Source organism: Rattus norvegicus, chromosome 3, assembly GCF_036323735.1.
Source record: "Rattus norvegicus strain BN/NHsdMcwi chromosome 3, GRCr8, whole genome shotgun sequence".
NCBI lineage: Eukaryota > Metazoa > Chordata > Mammalia > Rodentia > Muridae > Rattus > Rattus norvegicus.
Window position 1 is genome coordinate 28,239,122 of NC_086021.1, and position 18,338 is coordinate 28,257,459.

The window sequence follows — 18,338 nt, forward strand, 5'->3', positions numbered from 1 at the left end:
GCTTCTCTTTTCCTTCGAGTTAACTCTTGATAAGTTTGCTCAGCTTGTTGGGACTTATCCATGATCTTTCTAAAAGAGTCACTACTATGCTGAATCATGCTAAACAAAACTTTCCCAAAAGGGGGAAAGGCTTTTCTGGAACAGTCATGTTCTTAATAGCTGCAATTAATTTCTCTCCTATTTGCTGGGAACTAATGGATACAGCAGTTGAATTCATCACAGCTGTTGAGTTCATCAGGATCATGATGGTGTGAGACGTTTCCGTCTCTGAACTTTCAGTTCCTGAGACATCTAAAGGTACATGACCATCTTCCCACACTGCTATATTCTTAAAATCAGATATTGTTGACAGCTTAAAGTTGCTAAGATCACCAAGGCTAGAACACAGAAGGCACCTCCACCGCAAGCATAGACCCTGGTCATCATCTTTGAGTAGGGAGACGGCCAGGACCTCCAGGAGGCCGAGCCATTCCAGCACAGGCCTCTGTTCTGGATAGAAACGAAGCACAAGAGCTCCACTGGAGTGGGCGTGGCACATACCTGCAGCGCCAGCACCTGGGATGCAGAGGCAGGAAGATTGCTGCAAATTGAAGGCGAGCCTGGTTTTCAGTGAGTTGTAGGCCAGTCACAGCTACATAGAAAGACCTCGGCTCACAAAACCAAACCAAAACAACAAAAACCAATAAAAACCCTTGGTTTTTGAAGAGTAGTAGAATCAAGCAAATTGGGAAGAAACTTGGATTGCACAGGCTTTCCCTGCCCTTTCCATGCCCAGCTACCCCACAACTGTCACCCACTGCCAGAGTGGGACCTCTGTCCTGTCCAAATTGCACAGGAGGGCTCAGTCCTGTGGTGGTTCTGTGGGCAGATGTGTGTGACGGATGCTCACTGCCGCAGGGTCACGTAAGGTATTGTCAACAGTCCCCAGGGGCCTCTGCGCTCTGCGTATTGCTCTGAGCAAGCCCTGGTGGCTGCTGGTCTTTTGTTTCCCTAATTTAGCTATTTTTCAGAGTGACACACGGTTGGTATTTGTATTTGAATTCCTCTATGTCTTTTAGTGATTTGATAACTTCTTGTGTGGTTTGTTTTCTTTTGTTTTGTTTTTCTGTTTTCTTTTGTTTTGTTTTCAACGAGGAGGTTTCTCTGTGTAGCCCTGGCTGCCCTAGAACTCACTCTGTAGACCAGGCTGGCCTTGAACTCAGAGATTCACCTGCCTCTAGGCATGTGCCACTATCACCCAGCCTGATAACTTTTTTTATTTTCATTTTTGTAATGATCTATTTATTTTTTATTTATTTGCATTTTATGTGCATTGGCATTTTGCCTGCATGTATGCGTGTGTGTGAGGGTATCAGATTTCCTCAAATTGGACAGTTGTGAGCTGCCATGTGGTTGCTGGGAATTGACATTCGGGACCTCAGGAAGAGCAGCCAGTGCCCTTAAACACTGAGCCAGCTCTCCAACCTAAGAGTTGTCTTTTTTTTTTTTTTAAAGAATTACTTATTTTATGTATGTGAGTACACTTGCTCTCTTTAGACACTCCAGAAGAAGGCGTCAGATCCCATTACAGATGGTTGTGAGCCACCATGTGGTTGCTGGGAATTGAACTCAGGACCTCTGGAAGAGCAGTCAATGTTCTTTTTTTTTCTTCTTTTTTTTTTTTTTCTTTTTTTCGGAGCTGGGGACCGAACCCAGGGCCTTGCACTTCCTAGGCAAGTGCTCTACCACTGAGCTAAATCCCCAACCCCTCAGTCAATGTTCTTAACCACTGAGCCATCTCTCCAGCCCAAGACTTGCTTTCTTAAAACTTTTTTTTAAAAAGGAGAGGTGAATAGTTTTCCTTTGTTCAGTTGGCTGGCAGTTTATCCTCCTGGCGGGGGACATGTTGAGGACTTCCAGTTCTGGTGTAATGACTGTAGCATCTATGTGCAGATTTTGGTATGGACATGTTCTCAGCTTCTTTGGGTAAATACCAAGGAACGTGATTCCTGGATCATATGGCAAATTATTATTTAGCTTATAAAGGAAAATGCCAGGCTGCCTTCCCAAGCCTCTATATCCATTAACTGGCAGAGCTTCTGTGGTGCCATGCCCCCATCCTGCCTTCTCACAGTATTTGGTGGTGTTAGTGATAGCTAGCAAACTCCGGGATCCTTCTGTTTCTGACCCACCAGTGCTGGGACGGCAGGAGAGCGGGACTTCTTCATGGGCACTGCGGATGTGAGTTCTGGCCCTCAGGCTCATATGACAAGCGCTTTGCCAACTGAGCCATCTCCCCAGCTCCTGGTTGTTTTCATATTGAAATTTAAGACTCTTGTATATATTTTAGATAACAGTTTTCTATTACACAGTTATTTTTGTGAATATTTTTCCTGGTCAGTATCTTGTCATTTTTTACCTATTTTATGTATGTGAGTACACTGTCACTGTCTTCAGACACACCAGAAGAGGGCATTGGATCCCATTACAGATGGTTGTGAGCCACCATGTGGTTGCTGGGAATTGAACTCAGGGATTCTGGAAGAGCAGTCAGTGCTCTTAACCACTGAGCCAGCTCTCCAGCCTAAACAATGTCTCTCCTCCTCCTCCTTCTCCTCTTCCTCCTCCTCCTCCTCCTCTTCTTCCTCCTCTTCCTCTTCCTCTTTCTCCTCCTCTTCCTCTTTCTCCTCCTCTTCCTCTTCTTCCTCTTCTTCCTCCTCTTCCTCCTCTTCCTCCTCTTCCTCCTCCTCTTCTTCCTCCTCTTCCTCTTCTTCCTCCTCCTCTTCCTCTTCCTCCTCCTCTTCCTCTTCTTCCTCCTCTTCCTCTTCTCTTCTTCCTCCTCTTCCTCTACTTCTTCCTCCTCCTCTTTTTCTTCTTAAAATGTACTTATTTTTATTTTATGTGCATTGGTGTTTTGCCTGCATGTGTAAGGATGTTGGAGTCCCTGGAACTGGAATTGCAGACAGCAGACAGTTGTGAGTTGATATGCGGGTCCTGGGAGTTGAACCTGGGTCCTCTGGAAGAACAGCCAGTGCTCTTAACCACTGAGACATCTCCTCAGGTCCCAACACTATCTTTCACGGAGAAGGAATTTTTATAGAATGCAAGTACAACTTACTGGTTATTTAATTTCGTAGGTCACATCTTTGGGTTCTCATCACCAAACAACGAGCGAGAATACTCACACACCACATGCATGTGATCCTACTCCTGGAGAGACGTAATACATAGCTGGCTGTCCCACCCAGATGGGACCAATGACAAACTAAAGGCCACCAAAGCCTCATACATCGTGAACTAGTGAGTTTTACTGGGGCTACTTACAGGTGCAGAAGTGACTCAGAGACAGCTGCATCACACAGGTGCAGAAGTGACTCAGAGACAGTTACATTACCAAGGCCCACCCAAGCATGAGTGACAGCCACAACAGCTGAAAACATAAAGCAAGCAATAGGGCCTAACCTGTCGGCAGCCCTACATGATGCTGAATGTCCTTTCCAGACAGCTCAGCTGCTCTCTGACCCCTTCAGGCAGCGTGCTTGGCTGATCTGCCTCTCCAAGCCACGAGAGGCTCTCAGCAGTCCTTGTTGCATGTGTGCACTGGGGAAGAACCTGGTGAGTCTGGTTAGTGTCAGTGACTTCCTTAGTTTAGCTTCCCTATAAGATGGAAACTTCTCTCTCTTGTTGTTTCACATTTTAATATTCTGTCTTTTTTTTTTTCTTAATGGTTTTTTAAGACAGGGTTTCCTCTGTGTAACATAACCCTGGCTGTCCAGGATTCTCTTTGTAGACCAGGATGGCCAGGAACTCGCAGAGATCCACCTGCCTCTGCTTCCCAAGTGCTGGAATCAAAGGTGTGCACCACCACGCCCAGCTAATATCCTGTGTCTTAATGTCCTTTAAGATGGACAGTTTTGTCTAGGAGAAAAATGTATTGGAGTGGGCAGCAAGGAACAACAGGTGCACCGGTCCAGTGTCAGCCGGTTGCTGGGGCTCGGGAACCCGGAAAGCAGCCTGACTTGTGTCTTATACCCCATGGGACAGGCATGTCTAGGTCAAGGTCAAGATGTTGGAGAATATCCTGTGTCTAAGAGCTAGAGCTGAACCCAGCTCTCTTGACCTTCCCCGCCCCCATCCCTCAATCTTGGGAATCAGCACATCCTGTTGTGATTCTTGAGAGCTACAAGTAAGAAAGGGAGAAGTGGGTAGTGAGCCCCAGGCCACCTGCGAAACTGTCCTGTCAGTTGAGTCAGCACCTTATTCGAGAAGCCACCTTGTGCCACCTTTGCCCTGAGCCTCTGGTAGGTTCCAAAGGTGTCGTGCTTGTGAAGAATCCACAAAGAAAAGTGAGAAGTTTTCTTTTTTTCATGGGAAGTGTTGTTCCTTTGTTCTCTGGCTTCCTGGGATCCAGGAGTCTAGAACAGAAGCTATCAGGCAGCCAGCTGACTGGATGCCGCCTGTAAGCTGTCCTCTATAGAGTGGAGGCAGGAAGCGCTGATGAGCCACCTGACCTTTGGGATACTTGGTTTCCAGTGAGTCCAGAGGCTGCGCTCACCTAGCCTTGCCTACCTTGTGCTCTGTAGGAGGGAGTATCCCCCTCCCTGCACAGTACCAGAGCTTTTGCAGACATGGTCGCCACTCACAGGCTTGATGGCAAGAGCTGGAAGCTTTGGCTGTGAGAGCCTAGACTCTGATCTCTAAGGAGCTCCACACTTCTTTTATAGCTCCCAAATGTAGCAGGAGAACTTAGACAGCAGAAGTACCCCAAGGGTAGGTAGACCCAGCTGGGGTCAGGCGGGCCAGCATTTCCCTGTTTGTTTTTTTGTTTTTGTGTGTTTGTTGTGTATGTAATGTTTTTAATATTTGTTTGTTTGTTTGTTTAATGTATGAATGCTCTATCTGCATGTATACCTGCATGCCAGAAGTGGGCACAGATCCACTGGATCACAGTATAGATGGTCATGAGCCACCATGTGGTTGCTGGGAATTGAACTCAAGACCTCTGGAAGAGCAACCGGTACTCTTAACCATTGAGCCATCCCTCCAGCCTGCACTTGCATGTCGTGTAGCAAGATCTCATTATGTTATGCAGGATGGCCTCTTAGCAGGGACAGATAGAGAAAATATGTGGCCCTATCTCCTGCCACTGTCCAGGTTGAAGAAGCAGTGGCCTCAAGGTGCATATGGACCTACTGTCCTTCGCTCTTCACTTCTGTAGTGGGCCATGTTTGCCTGCTTCAAAAGTTCCTACTCCCTTTTCACCCCCAGCAGGGTTCTTCTGTGAAGCCTGGCTGTCCTGGAAGTCACCTTGTAGACCCCGCTTTCTTCAAACTCAGAGATCCACTTGCCTCTGCCTCCCCAGTGCTAAGATTAAAGACAAGTGCCACCAAAGGTCTCACTTTGTATCTCTGACTGACCGCAGGTACCACCATGCCTGGCTGCACATGTACAGTTTAACTTGGAGTTGTGATAATCACATTCCAACTGTAAAGGTCCCTGATTCTGGGAGCCTCGAAGAAACGGCTGCTAATTAAAATGTGATATTGCTGCCAGATGCATGGAGTTTGCCTACAGTCCCAGCTTCTTAAAAGGCAGAGCTGGTTCAATTGCTTGAACTTCCTCGTTCCAGGCCAGCTTGAGACCCTGTCTTGAGGGAGGGCAGACTCTTACAAAGTATCTCTTAATTGCACACTCTTGGAAGAACTTGTTTAGAATAATTTTTGTTGCTTGTTTTTTTGAGACAATGTCTCACTATGTGGCTCTAGCCTAGCAGATCTGGAAGCATGTAGACCAGGCTAGCCTTGAATTTATAAAGGTCCTGATTGGTTTGTTAAGAATGATTTAAGTCTCCTTGTGTATTGTTTTTGGCTTTCCCATGGCTAGGCCCTTTTCCACCTGTGGCCATGTGAGGCCGTTTCCTGAGGTGCCCACTGCTCTTCACTCTGCCTTGCTTCTGAGCCACATGTGACCTTTCCTTGGCTAACTTGAGAAGCATGGATGTAAAAGCTTGTCACCTGCATGTGAGTGAACTAGATTTAGATCCAGGCCACTTTTGATGTGGCTTTGAGCAATTACAGGATTCCAAGTTTTGCTGTTGCGTGCTGTCCATGTCACCACCATGTGTCCACATATCTGATTGCCGGTAGGATTGGTTCATATGTCAACAAGAGATCCAGATTTGGAGAGGCAGCCTAAAAGCTTGACTCGTCCCTTGCCAGCTATCCCTCCCAGGGAGCTGACCCCAGCACAAGGTGTAAGGATGGATCACTTGCTTTTCCTAAGAGGTGGCTGCTGGCTCAGACTTCTGAAATGGATGGTTGTTTTCAGGTCCTGTCCTGCTGCTGACCAGTGACAACATCAAACAACGCCTTGGTTCTGCTGCTCTAGACAGGTGCGCCCCTGGCCCCCTTGTGGTCTCGAGTGGAGAAGTTTAGCCAACCTCAACTTCTTTCTTAGCTGTCCTGGCATGGTCCTGAGATGGAACTCATTATCCCAGGGTCTTGGTGTCCGCACATAACAGCATGTCCCTAGTCCAGCTATCCTCCCCATATATGTCCTTGGGGACCACTAGAGGTCCAGGAGACAGCAGGCGCCTCTTTGATATACAGGCAGCTCTGCATCTCACTTTCTCTTGAACCCCCAACCTCTGTCCAGCTGCTCAGCTCCAAGCCTCCTCTGCTGCTCTGTGGGAGGGAAGCTAATGAAGGGAGGAGCCTTAGAGCCCATAGAAGGTGAGAGAGGCCAGCAATCAGGAGGCAGAGGTAGGCCAATTTCTCTAAGTTCAAGGCTAGCCTAGCCTACAGAGTGAGTCCCAGACCAGCCAATGCCATCCACTGAGATACTGTTATGAAAAACCAAACATATATATATTTGGGCTTATGAGAGGCCTCAGTGATTAAGAGCACTGGCTGCTCTTCCAGAGGTCCTGAGTTCAATTCCCGGCAACCACATGATGGCTCATGACACCTATAAAGGGATTTGTTGCCCTCTTCTAGTGTGCAGGTGTACATGCAGACAGATCACTCAGAATACACGAATAAATGTTTAAGATTACTTTAAGGGGGTGAGGTGCTGCCCTGTGTATTGCAGCATCCATGAGTACCGGCTGTCCAGCTGGCTGGGGCAGCAGGAGGACATCCACCGGATTGTGCTGTATCAAGCAGACAGCACACTCACACCCTGGACCCAGCGCTGCATTCGTCAGGCTGACTGCATCCTCATCGTGGGCTTGGGCGATCAGGAGCCCGCACTGGGTGAGGTGAGTGTTCAGAGGGACTTGCATTCCCGGAACCCTGTTCATCTTCCCTCTGGTTAAAATGGTACTCAGAAGGGGACCCACACGTCTCCCACCCACCCTTCGGATGCCTTTGCCGTATTCACCCCTAGAGATTGGACACAAACAGGGGTCTGTTTTATATCATTCTGAAATTACTTTTTGGTGTTTTGGGACATGGTTTTGCTCTGTAGCCCTGGCTGTCCGAGAACTCACTCTGTAGACCAGGCTGGCCTCTGAACTCATAGAGATCCTCCTGCCTCTGCCACCCAAGTTCTGGGATCCACGGTGTGTGCCACCTCCACCCGGCATGAAATTTGCTTTTTCGTCAACAGTAGGATTTGCACACAGGTCCTACCGCTTGGTCCGTTTTGCCGACTGTTAATTTTTCCATTTGTGAGCGCCCCACCATGTGTCTCTGCCATCTTCTGCCAGTTCCTTCATGGTAACGAGCTAGGCGCAAGTTGTCTCCAGAGGCTTTCGAGTTCTTGACCCCAGGGGTTTACTTGTCCCTACCAAACGCCGCCAAAGTGCTGTGCTGCTTGTTTTCACGGTTTTCCTTTGTGGGTGGCTGCAAGCATGGCCGTGTCCTTCCCAGAGAAGAAAGCTCTGAGAAGCAATACGTCTTCATTTTAGTTAGTGTTGTTCCCGTCTCCTCTCTGGTCTACCTGCAGCTCTCATTTCAGTAAGGGCCATTCCCCAGAAGGTGTGCACCACTTGTGAGGGTCGGAGCACACATTCACAAAGTAGTGTTTGAGACACAGGACACACTCCTGTCTCGTACCCCGAGTGCCCTTACAGCCATATTGGCCACCCAGCATACACAGTTGAGTGGAGCATGTGGTCAGGGTATTAGCAACCCCAACGCCCATTCTACACTGCCCTCTCTGGGTCTGGGTCCAGCCATCAGGGAAGTATCGAGTGTAGATCTCGGGGACAGCTCTGTGAATGTCCTTGGTTCTGAACTGTGCTCAGTGCTCAGACCTGCCTGGACTTGCTGACCAGGCCCCACTCTCCCCCAGCTGGAGCAGATGTTGGAGAGCACAGCCGTGCGTGCCCAGAAGCAACTGATCTTGCTGCACAAGGAGGAGGGCCCAGCACCCTCCCGCACAGTGGAGTGGCTCAACATGCGCAGTTGGTGTTCTGGCCATTTGCACCTCTGCTGCCCGCGTCGTGTCTTCTCTAAGAGGAGCCTGCCCAAACTGGTGAGGCCTGGTGGTCTGGCTCAGAGGGACTTGGCCCCGACTACATCATCTCGGGCCTCCAGCTATATATTCAGAATGTCTTCCTCCCCCTTTGTTAGCATCAGGGCTTGTGGGTTCTGACTGGCTTGTCTCTTCAACTGCCGAACTCTGACCATGACCTTAACTTTTGGGCTGCCTTGCAGATGAAGAAAGAAAGGCACAGCATGGTGGGGGCACAAGATAGAGGCCATCAAGACCTGGGAACCTGAGCCCAGGAATCTATGCTTGACTGAGGGTCACAGTGCAAGGCTGAGAGCCTCACATAGTGAACCCTAAAGAGATCTCATGGTCAGGTCCCTGTGCTATCCCTTCGGGGCAGAAGCAGACACCTTTTCCTTGGGTCAGCTTTAGTTCTTTGGGCCCAGTGTGAAAGCTAGGTGGTACCCACATGCCATAGCCCATTCAACCCCCATAGCTCAAAGGACAGCATTCTGTCAGCTGCATCTCTCTCAGGACTGAATGCCCCTGAGGGTACTGTCTGCATACAGGGCCAGTGGAGAGATCCTGGTGGTGGGACATCCTGGGGTGCTGTGGTCTTAGGTAGTCTAGAAGCTCCCTCCTGGTCTGTCTGTCTTCTGCCAGCACCCCCAAGCGAGTCTGGATGCTTTCAGACACTTTTGTGCTAACAGGGCTGTGTTCTGGAAAGGATAGGACCTGAGGCAAAGGATAGGACATGCAGAGTTTTAGCTGCAGAAATGCACAAACCTCTGTCTTCCTTTGGCTCCTCTCAGGTTGAGATGTACACACGCATTTTCCAACGACCACCAGACCGTCATTCCGACTTTTCCCGCCTGGCCCGGATCCTGACAGGCAATGCCATTGCCTTGGTGCTTGGAGGGGGTGGAGCCAGGTGAGTCCCCGTCCGACTGTGTGCTGTGTGTGTGTGTGTGGGGGGGTGACAGTTATTCCCACCGGCTTTACCCTGAGCATGAGGAATATGGTAGTGTGGTGCCATAGATGGAGACCCTTGGACCACTCTAGTATCCTCAGGAAGGAGTCCACATGGATGGCGAGGGTGTGGTCTGTATCTGGGTACATGAATGTTTATAGCCCAGATGTTCTGGATTTCACGATGCCAGTTAGGCAGAAGAAAATGTGTGTGTGTGTGTGTGTGTGTGTGTGTGTGTGTGTGTGTGTGTGTGTGTGTGTGTGTGTGTTTTGGTTCTTTTTTGGTTCTTTTTTTCGGAGCTGGGGACTGAACCCAGGGCCTTGCACTTCCTAGGCAAGCGCTCTACCACTGAGCTAAATCCCCAACCCCAGAAAATGTGTGTATTATCCGAGTGTCTGTGCTTAGCAGCATTTGTTTGGTTAGCCATGTGTTTCCTCTTTGAACATTGCCTGTCATTTGCTGGCTCCCCATTGGGCTCCCATGAAGTTCTTCCCACTTTAATACACTCTCAGTGGAAGAATGACCTGATGTGCTCATGAACTAGAGAAATAGCCTTTAGTTCGTTGGTCTCTGCATTCTTTAAAGGACTTTTAGCCCATGTAATTCCTACCCTGAGTTGTCTTCTGATCCTTCTGAGCTGAAAGAAGTGGGGGCCCAGGGCATCATAGGGAAGATGAAGTGGTGATCCAGACGTGAGCGAAGGGCAGCATCAGACCACACATCTCCCAGGAAGAGGGTGCTCTGGAGCTGGCCTCTGTGAGCCGAATCCTGGCTCTGCTCAGTCTGGTAGTGAAGTGACACCACTGTATCTTGAGATCCTGGGGGAAGCCGACCCAGTGGAGTGTTGTGACGGCTTCCATCGCCAGGTAGCGAGAGGCTCTGGTCCCTCCTGTGGCTCTGGATAGTAGAAGCTTAGAAGAACAGTTGGGTCTAGACCTGGTCCTGGTTTGCAGTTGAATTCTTCACTTTGCTCAAGGTGTACTTAACAGCGATGTGGTTCTATACGGTACAAGAAGCAGTCCCCTGCCTGCCCCTCCCAGAGCCAAATCTACAGACTCCCCAGAAGTAACTCTGTTCAACCTTCCAACAATGTACACGTGGGGCTCTTCGTGCACGCTCCTAGTCTGTGGCTCTGCTTCTGTCTCTTGTCCTCATCACCCTCATGAGGAACCAGCACTGGGACAGCCAGCACTGGGACAGCCAGCACTGGGACAGCCAGCACTGGGACGGCCAGCACTGGGACAGCCAGCACTGGGACAGCCAACACTGAGATGGCCAGCACTGGGACAGCCAGCACTGGGACGGCCAGCACTGGGACAGCCAGCACTGAGATGGCCAGCACTGAGACAGCCAACACTGAGATGGCCAGCACTGGGACGGCCAGCACTGGGACAGCCAGCACTGGGATAGCTCCTTCAGAGATAAATCTTATCCATGGGGCTCTGACACTATTTCCTTCTTAGGAATTTCTGACTGCCGTGTTTGCTTGAGCCCCATTTCCAGCGTTTTCGGTATACTGGCAAAGACTGTCAGAGCAGTCACAGCTTCTTTGTCCAGAACGTCTCCATTTGAGTTTTCTAGGGTTGCACACCCGCTAGCATAAAGTCCCTCATCGTCACTGATCTTCTTCCAGCTGACTGTTGGACCTGAGATTTTTCTTTGCCACCATCCTAACAAATGCCTTTGTTTTATTCCCTTGTTTAGCTCCACTTTCTCTTTGTTGAAATCTCCTGGAGAGGCTGTGTGGGAGGTGACAGTGTTAGCACTGGGCCTGTCCACAGACCTTCCGTCTGCTCTCTCAGACTTGAGCGAGGGTTTGGCTAGGCCTAGAATTCAAGATGAAGATAATCTCTGAGAAGTTCTGTCACAGCTGTACTGCGTGTGTAGCTTGGGTACTGTGGAGATGACTGATAACTGGTTCTACTCACCGCCCTTACTCTCCGCTTATGGAGACTCGGGGTTCCCTTAATCTTGTTCTGAAAGGATGTGGTGGTGTCTCAGTGCTGCTGCTGGTCTCCATAGGACTGGAGTCCCCCAAGGCCCTTCCACATTTGGAAATGCGTGAGATTGAAACTCTGGGAAATGTTTCAGCTTTACTTATTTTATTTTATGTATGTATTTTATCTGCATGTGCAGTTTATTGTCTGCAGAGGCCAGAGAGGGTGTCGGATCCCCTAGACCTGTAGTCTCGGACGGTTGTTAGCTGACGTGTAGGTGCTGGGAGATAAACCCGGACGCTCTGGAGGACCAGTCAGTCAGCTCTTAGCCCCTGAGCCCTCTCTCCTCAATTGTATCTTTCAACTTAATTTTCTACTAAAATCTTTTAATACTTTGAATTTTATTTTTGTTTATTTTGTTTTCTTTGAGACAAGTTCTCTTTACCTGACCCAAGCTGGCCTGGGGCTTGAGATTGTCCTGCTCCTCACCAGTGCTGGTGACACCAGCTGGTTTGTTCCGTGTGCCACGTGGGGACGGCCCTTCCTCCCACAGTGTTCTCTCTCACTAACGTGCTATGCTTGGAGGCGCCAGAAGCACATCTTTCGTTTATTGCTCTGTTTGCTTGCTTGGAATTTCCTGTGTGTGTAGGTTTGTCCACTCGGAGTGATGCCTGACGAGTGGTGTCACTCAGAGTGACGTTCCAGGTGGGGCACAAGATGCTCTCTCATCGCTGGATTTTGGCAGCCTTCTTTCTGTTTAGATGTTCCAGTTTTTTGGTTCCAGTTATAAGGAGCAAAACTACAATATCTTTTTTTAGTGGATGTATGTTTTCCTTTCCTCTTGGACAAATATAGGAGTGGGGTAGTGATACCGTTTACACCCCACCAGCCATGTGTGAGAGCTCCGTTTCCTTTTCTAGTTTACCCTGGATGTTGTTGGAGCCACTCTGGTGGGTGTGCAGCGCTGGTCTGCAGGCTGTTCTACCAGACACTGCACTCACAGGCTGTCCCGCCTTTTTCATTGTCCTTGCTGCCTTTGTTGAGAAGGAGCCATTTGAAGTCTTCTCAGTAGATTGTCTCTTATTCTTGAGTTGGGAAAAGTCTTTATTTATTCTTCCTGAGAGTCTTTCCAGGTGCATTTATGCCAGCGTTTCCCCTCGGTCTCTGGTTCTCTCTCAGTGTCAGCTTTGAATGAAGGCACTAAGCCTCACATCATTCTCTCTGTCTCTATCTCTGCATCTCTGTGTCTCTGTCCCTGTCTCTCTGTCTGTCTGTCTCTCTCTCTCTCTCTCTGTGTGTGAGTGTATGTGTGCGTGTGTGTGTACGTGTTCGTGTCATGGCAGTGGTTCCAGAGACAACCTCGGGTGTCATTCCTCAGGTACCTGTACCATCTACGTTGCTTTTTGAGACAGGGTCTTTTACCTCGGAGTTTGCCAAGCAGGCTAAGCACTGCTCCCCTCAGTGCTGCTACTCTCCAGGCCCCAAGCAGCTCAGTAACTATGTAGCTAATACCTTACTTCTAGCCATCTGCAGTGATCTTTTGAATCTATATTGACTCTACTTCCAGTAAAGTCTTTTAAATCCTTTTGTAGCTATTCTGTAATGCAGGCAGGCACACACACACACACACACACACACACACACACACACGCACACGCACACGCACACGCACATACACAGACACACAGACAGACACACAGGCACACACACTGGTATGAGAGCATGGGACAACCAGCTATCCTGGGAAATTAGGACTACTTGATAAATTGCTGCCAATGAACCAGCTTGTGAGTTTATTGTTTACTGAGTAAATTCTCGACATTGAGGAGAAGGAGGATGGTGAATTTGAGGCCAGCACAAGCTATGGTGTCTCAGAAAAATAGACAAGAGCAGACATAAAAGACCTGAAATCTAAGCAGACATCAGAAAGTGTCAACAAAGCAAAAATGTGGGCTTTGAAAGGACAGTTGAGGAAAAGAGCAAGATGCAGGAAGTCCCCGCTGTGAGACATGTGTCAGGGAGGCTGGCACAGCCGCTCTGATTTCAGGACAGTGGATCCGTGCTGTACATCGACTGCGTCTGCCCTGCTGTTAACTCACTTGTCAGTGTCTGCATTGCAGTTACGCATTTCATGTCTGTAATCCCGGGAGGCTTGATCCTGATGTCTTTTCTGTAATCCCGGCTTGATCCTGTGTATAGTTCCCATTCTATGTCAGTCACAAGTTGCCTTAATTTCTTCAGCTCTTGTTTTTTGTTATTTGCTTGTTTGCAGTTTGGGTTGTTGTTGTTGTTTCTTTCTTTTGAGAAAGGGTCTCAGTATTTAACTCTGACCGGCCTGGAGCTCTCTATGTAGACCAGGCTGGCTTTCAGCTCACACAGATAGATCCACCTGCTTCTGCCTCCCAAGTAGTAGAATTAAAGGCGTGTGCCACCATGGCCTCTCTCAGCAGGAGGTAGGTTTGGTTTGGTTTGGTTTGGTCTGATTTTTTGTTTTTTAAGGAAACTGGTCTCTCTGTTCCTGGAACTTACTATGTAAACAAGGCTCCAGGGGTTACAGAGAAGGCTCAGTGGTCAAAAGCTACTGGCTGTTCTTCCAGAGGACCCTGTTCAATTCCCAGCAACCACATGGACTAATTTTTTTCTAGGTTTTCTCATTCCCACTTTTCCTAACCACAGTAAGCTAAAAAAAAAGCCTGCTCATTTTCCCAGACTCTGGTGCTCTGGTGGACTCAGCAGTGCATAGACAAGGCCACCCTGGCTCTCCTTGTAAAGCCTGCCTTCCCATTTCGACCCTATAGTCACCTGGGCACCTCCAGAGAGAGAGATTCTAAGTCATATACAGACTTCTCTCTCAGCCTTTCGTCTCTTTGCCCCATTGTCTGTGGTCATGCAAACTCCGGGTTCTGAGGAGGGAGAGTGGTCAGATAATCTGGGCAGCTGCCTCTCAGGCCTTATAGGGCATAGAGCTCAAGGGCTGGCCTGGCTGCGGTCTTATGTTCTTTCTCTGTTCTTATTGGTGAAGAGGGTGTGCCCAGGTAGGTATCCTCAGGGCACTAGCAGAATGTGGCATCCCCGTGGACATAATCGGAGGGACATCCATTGGGGCTTTCATGGGCGCTCTGTTTGCTGAGGAGCGAAGCTACAGCCAGATACGGATCCGGGCCAAGCAGTGGGCAGAGGTAAGCAGGCAACCGCCCTCAGGAAGGCTCCCTTTCAAGCAGACAGGCATGGAGGTCCACGTATGGCCTGTGTGGCAAAGGGAGAGCATGAAGCAGTAAAGAACCGGGCACGTGGTGGGAGATGGCCAGAGGCAGGTGGCAGAAGGGAACCTGAGGAAGGTGGGGACGGTGGCCCTAAGGCAGGTAGTGGGAACTAGTTGATTTGGGCTCTAGCCTTAACTGATGGAGGTTTACCTAGTGACAACATGGAGGGCCATGTCACTGAACAGGGAGCTAGTGGTCCCTATAGTCTCTGGAAACGGGGCACAGCCACATCAGGACCTACAGTGGACAGGAAGACAAGCGGGAACGAGAGTCACTCAAGACCAGGAGTCAGTCAGTACAAGCCTCAGACTTCTCTTTTAAAATTTATTTTTATTCTTGAGAATTTAGTGTGCATGTACAATACAATAGGGTCATATCTACCTCCCACTTACCCTCTCCAACCCCATAATCTCCCAACATATCTTCTTCCCAACTTCATGTCTTTTTACCTTTTTATTAGTTCTCTGAGAATATACAATATATTTTGATCACATTCTGCCCCTCCCCCAATTCCTCCACTGTCCTCCCCCCCCCCCCCAAGTGTGCCTTAGGCTTCTGAGGCAAAGGCAAGAAGGGGTTCAGCTTCAGGTCGGTTAGCCTGGCTCACTCCAGCAGGCTTCGGGGGCATTCCTTATTGCCTGGCCCCTGGCACACCAGGGAGGGGCTGGGTGTGGGCTACAGACTGCACAGGAAATAGAACTACTCCCGTTAGTCCAGCCTTGTCATAAATGGACACCAGCAGCAGAGCCAGAACATCAAACAAAGCCAGAGGAGACAACAGGTTCCCTTAGCTCCTTGCTGCCTGCAGGCTGCTCATAGCCTCCTCGGCGAGGCTGGGCTGCGCCCGTGGAGCGAATGGAGCTCTGCCGAACTCATGCGTGGGATCAAAGGGTTGTGTGCTCTCCTTCTTCAAAGAAAAGAAAGTTGGTCAGCCTTCATGCTGAGGCTGAGGAGTGGGCTCTTTGCTGCCTTCACAAAGGGAAGGGCAAAGCCTGAGGCTCTCTGTCCAGAAATATTTCTCCCATGGAATGAGTGGCAGTCAAAAAAGAGAGTGAGCACGGATGACGCATGCTGTCCTTAGTGATATGTCAGCAGTCCCTGGGGGTGGCCTCTCAGATCCGTGACCGCCGGGAAATGTGCTCAATTGGTATGAACGGCTCCGTTCTAGGCTGGGAGCCCGGGACCTGTGAGAATGCTCTCCCATCCCTCCTGCTCATTTACTGTGGCAGTTCAGAGTATCAGGGTGCTTTGGGCTGAACCCCCCACTGTCCTGAGGGTGAACTAGGCTTCGGTACCATGCCAAGGTCACCACCCTGGAGGAAGCTACTGCTGGGCCCAATGGAGATGGAGCTATGGACATATAAAGAGCTGGGTTACGTTGGGGATGACATTGGCGGCCATCTGTCCAGCAGCCTCCCCGGCACAGCCTGTCTCAAGCTGTGTTAGTCCTGTGACCTTTGTCACCCCCTTGTCTTATGGAAAGGTCCATACAGAGCTTCTGAGCCTCAGGGTCTGGGCTCTTCCCGAGTTAACCTTCCCAGATCTGGTGGCTCTATCCAGCCTCATGCTTCTGCTCCTGTATAGTAGCACAAAAGTCTGCTGGAGCCCCCAGGACCTCAAGGTCTGGCTGGGTGAGGGAAGGACGGGAGGCACGGAGCTGTGTGAGGCTGCGACTTGGCTTCAAAGCCTTGGGAGCTTCTGCTGCCCTTGCCCATACTAACGCTCCGCCTCACAGAGAGTGCTCGCCTGAAATTTCAGGCAGCTGGACCTGTGGATCCTTTTGGCTTCCTGTGTTCTGAGGCAGAAAGCATGTGCTGTGCCTGAATCCTGCCTTAGCAGGGTCTCACAGGCCAGAGTGTGATTTCCTCAGTAGAGGTCTTCCGTGTCTCTAGGATATGACATCAATGGTGAAGACTATACTGGACCTGACCTACCCAATCACATCTATGTTCTCTGGCACTGGCTTCAACAGCAGCATCAGCAACATCTTCAAAGACCGGCAGATTGAGGTGTGTCCCCAGCATACCTGGCTTGCACTGGCTGCTCAGTGGCCTTGGTACTGTCTTGCTTTCTCCGTGTTCATTTGTCCCCAGATGGACAGGGAACAGTGTGAGAGGAGGTGTCTCCTGATCCCTGTCCTCTCCACAGGACCTGTGGCTCCCCTACTTTGCCATCACCACCGACATCACGGCCTCTGCCATGCGGGTTCACACAGATGGTGAGAGCCTTCTCCAACCCAAAGCACCATAGGGTCAGCTCAGGCAGGCCAGCGGTTCTAGGACAGCAGGCCAGTGTAGGAGTGTGGACAGGTGGTTCCACGAGACTGTCGAAGGCACTGAGGGTCTTACAAAACAAGCAAGAGTCACAGGCACATGCAGATAAGGTAGAGGGTGCCTCTGCCACAGGAGCTCTCAGTGAGTCAGGGCAGTCAGGAACAAGGCTAGCTGGTGGGTAAAGGAGCTTCTGGGAAGGGAGCAAAAGGAGGGGTATACTCAGGCGTAAGGGTCTTCCCTTGGGCAAAGCGGGATTTCTGGGGACCACAGAGGAATACTTCAATGCCGTCTGTTTTTGAGGCAAAGCGCTTTGGGGATAAGAGGTCTGGAGGTCTGCCAGGCTGTGTTCTCCCTGGAGGTTGGACCTGTCCGCTCTCAGGAGGACAGAGCTACAGCTCTGATTCTCCAGTGCAGGACAAGGACCACAGAGGGCAGAGAAAGGCTTCTTCCTGGCTGGCCCCTTTCCCACCAGATCTCTTTGCTGCTCCAGGCTCTCTGTGGAGGTATGTCCGTGCAAGCATGTCCTTGTCAGGCTACATGCCCCCACTCTGTGACCCCAAGGATGGACACCTGCTGATGGATGGCGGTTACATCAACAATCTCCCAGGTACTGCAGAAGACGCGGGAGTGCCCCCATGCTGGTACATAGTTCTTTGGTCATTCTGCCCTGTGGCTGTCTGCCACAACCGCCTCCATACCAGGAAGGCTGGGGTGGTACACGTTTTCCTTGGAGTATGCCAAGAGAAAATGTCAGGTTGGCATCAGCTGCTAGAGAACACAGCGCGCATGTGCCCATGCATGCGCATGCGCACAACACGCTCCTAGCATATGGCTGTGCCTGTTAGCACAGCAGCAACTTAGCAAAGGCCAAGGAGACAAACCAGGGGCAATTGATTTCCATCTGTGCCCACAGTTGGAAGCTAAGAGCCTGCAGGTGCCGAGTGTGCAGTGAGTGAGTGTGGCCACACCTACTACCTGTTGGCCACATTCTCAGAGGGGCTCCAACACAGTTCTGTGCACATGGCTGCACACAAGCTGAGATGTTTGATCTCCTGCCTCCGTGGGCCCAGGAAGGATACTAGAGAGGGTCCCCTGGTGGAGCCACCAAGAGAAACAGAAGCCCTCTCATCTGCTTTCTCCTGGAATGCTGCCCCACACCCTGGTTTCACCTGGGTGGTAGGTAACCAGGCACCTTTTTCTCTGTAGCGGATGTGGCAAGATCCATGGGGGCAAAGGTTGTGATTGCCATCGATGTTGGCAGCCGGGACGAGACGGACCTCACCAACTACGGTGATGCTTTGTCTGGATGGTGGCTGCTTTGGAAACGCTGGAACCCCTTGGCCACAAAAGTCAAGGTAGATTTGGTACCAAATGGACTAGATACCCTCTCTGGGGCTTATCTCTTGTCCCCCAAGTTCAGAGTCCAGCAGATCTGGGTCACCTATTTGTACAGCTCCCCAGACACTGGGACTAACTTTGG

The 18,338-nt window shown here is 50.1% G+C and overlaps 1 protein-coding gene across 6 annotated transcripts in view; it reads left to right on the plus strand.

Moving 5' to 3' along the window:
• Positions 1-18,338, plus strand: part of Pnpla7 (patatin-like phospholipase domain containing 7) — a 79,004-nt gene that overhangs the window by 58,452 nt on the left and 2,214 nt on the right. For 3 of the 6 annotated variants that reach the window (NM_144738.2, XM_039104255.2, XM_039104256.2), the window contains 9 exons: positions 6,307-6,370; positions 7,069-7,237; positions 8,275-8,457; positions 9,228-9,346; positions 14,345-14,501; positions 16,478-16,594; positions 16,734-16,803; positions 17,349-17,465; positions 18,065-18,213. In NM_144738.2, the coding sequence (NP_653339.2) occupies positions 6,307-6,370; positions 7,069-7,237; positions 8,275-8,457; positions 9,228-9,346; positions 14,345-14,501; positions 16,478-16,594; positions 16,734-16,803; positions 17,349-17,465; positions 18,065-18,213 (1,145 nt within the window). Of the gene's footprint in view, positions 1-4,703; positions 4,750-6,306; positions 6,371-7,068; positions 7,238-8,274; positions 8,458-9,227; positions 9,347-10,361; positions 11,722-14,344; positions 14,502-16,477; positions 16,595-16,733; positions 16,804-17,348; positions 17,466-18,064; positions 18,214-18,338 lie in introns of those variants that run through there. The other 3 variants (XM_039104252.2, XM_039104253.2, XM_039104254.2) reach the window with 3 other exon arrangements.